This window comes from Hordeum vulgare, chromosome 1H, assembly GCF_904849725.1.
Source record: "Hordeum vulgare subsp. vulgare chromosome 1H, MorexV3_pseudomolecules_assembly, whole genome shotgun sequence".
In the NCBI taxonomy this organism is placed as follows: Eukaryota; Viridiplantae; Streptophyta; class Magnoliopsida; order Poales; family Poaceae; genus Hordeum; species Hordeum vulgare.
In genome coordinates this window covers 366,031,687-366,036,883 of record NC_058518.1, presented here as the reverse complement: position 1 = coordinate 366,036,883, position 5,197 = coordinate 366,031,687, and the positions used below count along the sequence as shown (strand labels likewise).

At 46.0% G+C, this 5,197-nt stretch overlaps 1 protein-coding gene across 1 annotated transcript; it reads right to left on the bottom strand.

The window, feature by feature from the left end:
• Nucleotides 1-225: 225 nt before the first annotated feature.
• Nucleotides 226-789, bottom strand: LOC123411198 (EC protein I/II). Its single transcript, XM_045104143.1, has one exon. It carries the CDS (start codon nt 682-684, stop codon nt 451-453), a length of 234 nt encoding a protein of 77 aa, XP_044960078.1. The 5' UTR covers nt 685-789; the 3' UTR covers nt 226-450.
• Between the last annotated feature and the right edge of the window lie 4,408 nt (nt 790-5,197).

Sequence of the window (5,197 nt, the reverse complement as noted above, 5' to 3'; positions counted from 1 at the left end):
GAGTTTGGGGAAGGCGGTGAGAAGGCGAGGGAAAGAAGATCTGTGCCGCCGACCGCGGAGGGACGACTCGGGGTTGTTGGAGACCTTTTTTTATATATAATTGAAGTTTTAGATGTCCTAAATCAAACGCTCTAGAAGAATCCTAGAACTTCAATTATTTTCCTATTTTGAAACAAGTTCAATTTAGAGCCATCCAAAAGCTTCAGTTATTTTGGCCGAAGGAAGTAGACGAAGTAACACACATAAACTATTTATTCGTTCTTACACACTGATGCGAGTAGGTGGTAGGTAAATATACACAACACTTTCCACACACGCACAAACAAGGTAGTAGTACACGACACGCACACACATGACTGATCACGGCTCAGCGGCACTTATTTATGGCTAACTCAGTAGCTAGCTCGACTACTGGTGCATCAGTTCACGACTAGTGGCGCGTCGACGCGATCAGGCGGTCGAGCCGCATGAAGCGCAGTTGCAGGCCGCGCCGCAGGAGCAGTTGGACCGCCTATTCTCCCGCCCGGACGGCGTCCCCTCGCGCCCGCACGCGCACGGGTTGCACCCACAGTGCTCGCCGCACGCGCACGTGGTGTGCTCCGCGCCGCTCCTCGCCGAGGTGCACCTGCAGCCCGTGCCGCCGGGGCACGGCACGGCGCACCCGCACTTGTCGTCGCAGCCCATCTCGATCTTCTCAGGCGTTGCCTTGCACGTAGCTCTTTTCTCAGTTCACGACTATGGCCACACTCGATGCCAGAGCACGGAGCTGTAAGGGGTGCGCCGCGTGCGTGACTATATGAAGGGCGGGCTTAAGCGGTGGCACGTCTTTCGGGCGTCCGAACTGCCGGCGTGTGGCAGGCCACAGCGGGCGAAGTCCACGTGGGGTACACGGCAGGACTTAGGGATGATGTGGTGGCACGTACGCGCGGCCGCCACGGCAGGAGACGTGTACAGTACAACAATGTCCAAGGCACGGGCATGTATATCCGGTAGATGGAGCAGCGCATTTATATTGTGAACGTAAAAGTGATTGAGAGAATGAACTTTTAATTTCACTGATTGAATTTTAGGGCACACACACATTGATGAGTTCTTTCTTTGGAAATAATACTTGTATTACTCAACACTCAAAGATTATAATCACGACTGACAATGCCCAGGAGTTCATCCAGATCCGAACCAAGCCACACAATAATTCGGCATTGTGATCGTCCAAAACTGGAGTTAATACATGTTTTAGTACATAAAACTTGTGATGGTGGGAACAATTCCATAAAAAACTAAAAAAAAATACCTAAATATAAGTCTTTTAAGATATATCATTAGATGTCTACATACAAAGCAAATGAATGAATCTATACTTTAAAATATGTCTATATACATCCGTATGTAGTCCATTAGTTGAACCTCTAGAAAGACTTATATTTAAAAACAGAGGGAGTAGTACATGAAGCCTACTGATGTAACAAATACATACAAATCGTTTACAGCGTGACATTTGGCAAGCCACGTCGGATGAAGGCACGTCCAGGGCGTTTTGTTATGTTTTAGAAAGCCTCCTCAAGATACAAAAAATTGTAACGTGTCGTATAACCGAAATCCTTTGATGGCCTACTGGTACACTAATTGTTGCTGTACACTACTGGTCTTGGGTTTGATTCCCAGCACCCTAGTTTTCGTTGTCAATATTTTTTGTCATGTTAAGCAGAAGCAAAATTCAGTCATGTTACACCAGAAGCAGAATTCAGTCTTTTTGATAGCAAAAGAAAAATCTGTCAGCAAACAAAATAGATGTTAATATTGGACAGGTGCAGAAAAACCGATGTAGAAGCTTATGTTTGCACTGAATTTGACAGGAAACAAAATAGATGTTAAAACTTAGAGATAATACATGTTTTAGTACACAAACTTGTGGTGATGGAACAGTTTCATACAAAAACTTAAAAAAACCCAAAAAATAGTACATGAAGTCTACTAATGTAACAAATGCATAAAATTCTGACTGAACCAGTCCGCGTGGAGTGCCACGTTAACAACCTGGCGGGCCGGAGCTGCATTTATGCAAAAAAAAGCTCGGACTTATCGTAAAATTCAGTATTCCGTCCTTACTCGTGCATGCTGAATAGAGTTTCAGAAAAGCACCCTCCACTCGCGCATCCGACGCCCACGTAACCCCTCCCCAAACCCTTCCCTTGTCTCCTCCTTGAGGCCTCGTTTGGTTAAGGGGGATTGGTAGGAGAGGTTTGCTTAGCCCAATCCCCTCCGTTCCCCTTCAATCCCTTCCTATCCATGTGTTTCAAAACCCTCCTCAGAGGACTAGTGGAAGCAAAGCCCCGGGGATTTGAGAGGATTGGGTGGAACAAAGGGATTCACCCAATCTCCTGAAATCCCTCCCTTTCAAAACCTCACCAATCCCCCTTAACCAAACGAGGCCTGACGGCGACCGCAATCGTAGGACTGGGGTGGCGGCGCCCGCGATCGATGGAGCCGCGGCTTCAGGAACCAGGGGATTTCCCTCCCAAGTATGGTATGTACCAAATCCATTCTTGTGTACCGCAATTGAGGCCTGGGTTTGGTTAGGTTTAGGTGGCCCAGATGATCAATCCATGTTCGTCATATTTTGTGCCAAAAGGTAGGTGTTTCCTGTGAGGATTGGTATGAGTTTTCTGTGAAGAACTGATAGTAGACTTGATTTTTGGGGGTCGAGGCTAGGTTCTGTAGTTGATCTCCTCCTCTTGTAGTTTGTCTGCTGCTGTTGTAGTTCTTCTACTGCTATTGGTAAGGATTAAAGAGGTGATTTTAGCATTCAGAATCCGTTGAAGATACTCATGTCGATAGGAATACATGCATCTGTACTGTTGTTTGTAGCGTTGTAATGTTGTCCATGTGTTAAGTCCATGTCTGCTGATGAAAACTTCAGTTTTTAACTTCATATGTCTACTGCAATTTCAGTTCAAAACTGTGTGTACTACAATTTCAGTTCTAGATTAAGAGAGTGGGCAGAACACTGAACTTAAGATCAGTGCAAAATGAAGTGTGTACTGCAATTTCAGTTTACAAGAGTGGATTTTCATTTATGAAAGTGTGCATTTTTCACAGAGAGTGCATTTTTAACAAGTGTTCATTTCTATTGCATTTTTCAGTTACTAATATGTTCACGTGCACATATCTTTAGATACAAATATGTTAGTACATTTACTGCCATATCTCTTTTCATTTAGAGTTATCTTCACTGCACATGTCCATTTTCACTTATATATTTCTCCAATTATAGTTTTATTCACTGCATATGTCCATTTACATGTTGAATTGTCTACATAAGTAATTTAGTTGCTGAGTTTTGAAATGTTCCACTTTCTGCAGTGACAAATGGAGAAGATAGTCAGTTGTTTTCAGTTGAATTTGAGCACAATGGGATATTTATAGGGCAGGGTACAACTACAAACAGATGATATACAAACATTGAATGTACAGATGATACTTTCGACTATTGCCATGTTGATACATGGTCATTGGGCATTGTGAAGTACTATTTGTCCATGCTAGATTATGATCCCACTGATCCATTGGTGAAAGTGTATTGGGTTTTGCCAGGGAAAGATATTGTGGATGGCCTTGTTTGTGTGGACACTGAGGAAACAGTTGCTGCTATGGTCACTGCAAGCAAAGAAGCTAAAACATTGGATGTAATAGTGGATGAGGAAAAAAAAGGACTTTGTATGGTGATCATCTTATACTCAATAGATGTCCATCACTATATATGGCAGTAGAAGTTGAAGCTCAAATAGATGAAGAAGAAGAAATAGAAGGTCCTTCAATTCTTCAGGCATGTCACTGAATTTTGCAACATATACACTTTTGCAAGTTACCAAATTCTGCAACATAGATTGGCGGGGATATAGCCCTAGGATAGGGTCATAGGTCTGACCAATACGTCCTAACCAAGGGCACCTCATTATTAGTTTAAGGACTACAAGGAAAATTCCTACTGGATCGTGACAACATCTAATCCACTCGGATGACAGTCAACCACTCGGCTGTATGACTCACTCGGTCATGCGAATACCAACAGTCGGCAAGGCATCTGTAGTGGGCTGACATTATGGCATCAATGCCCCATCTTGTAACATAAGAGGTGAGGAGGTGGCGCACTCTATATAAGCCACTCCCCTCCACATAGCTAGAGGCTAGGCTTCTTCTCCCCATGTGGGCTCATTCCTTCCCTGGAGCTCTGGCTCTCTCTATACCATGTAACTCATGTCCATGACAGATAAAACAAAGCCTCTCCGGAGCACGAGACGTAGGGTTGTTATCTCCACTGTGAGAGGCCTGAACTCGCTAAAACCACCGTGTCACCCATGTGCATCTTGATAGATCATGCTCCGTTATCCTACCCTCTTTCTATTGTCGGAATCATTACCACGACATTTGGCGCCGACCGTGGGGCTATGGCGTCTATCGAGCCATGATGCATATGGTTATTTCTTCAATCACCGGCGTCGTCCGCCTCATGGTCGTCATGCGTTGCCACTGGTGTCGTCCATCCTGTCGCCGTCATCGACCTCGGCACAACCGACTGCACCTCGTATGCGACGTCGTCGTTAAGCACTTAAGCGTGGCTACCGGCAACGGTCGCCTTATCGTCGTGATGTGCGGCCGCCGGCGCCGTCTGCCTCGTCGTCGTCTCCAACCACGTTGAGCCCAAACGCCGCCACCGTTCACCTCGTCGTCGACACGAGCCTTGTGTTCTCGGCCACTCGAGGGCGACCTACGCGATGGAAGTGCGGGCTCCGTGCGGTGCGGGCGCGCAATGCTTCTTCCTTCAACGCCGGCCACCGGCGAGGTCTCTGTGACCGAGGCGCACAGCAACGGCGACCTACGAATCAGCCTCGACTTGCAAGGCTGCAACTGATGGCCATCCAATGCTTCGTAAGTGCGTGCGTTACGTGGGCCCGCTCCTTGATTAGATTAACTGCATGCAGGAAAAACGGAAACAGAAGAACGTGGTCTTCATAGTCCTTCATGGGATGGGCTGACGGTTTGCATAAGGTAATGGCCTCATTAACCGGCTCATCAGGTGAGGATTGATGACCTCGGTTTCCTAATTAGTGCGGCCAAAACATCTGCCACACTGTTTCCATCAACGGCCAATCGTGCATGCATGCATGCATATTCATTTGTGGTTTTTATTCATTGC

Coding starts and splice junctions, on each gene's coding strand:
- LOC123411198 (XM_045104143.1), bottom strand. CDS start 684: ATGGGCTGCGACGACAAGTGCGGGTGCGCCGTGCCGTGCCCCGGCGGC.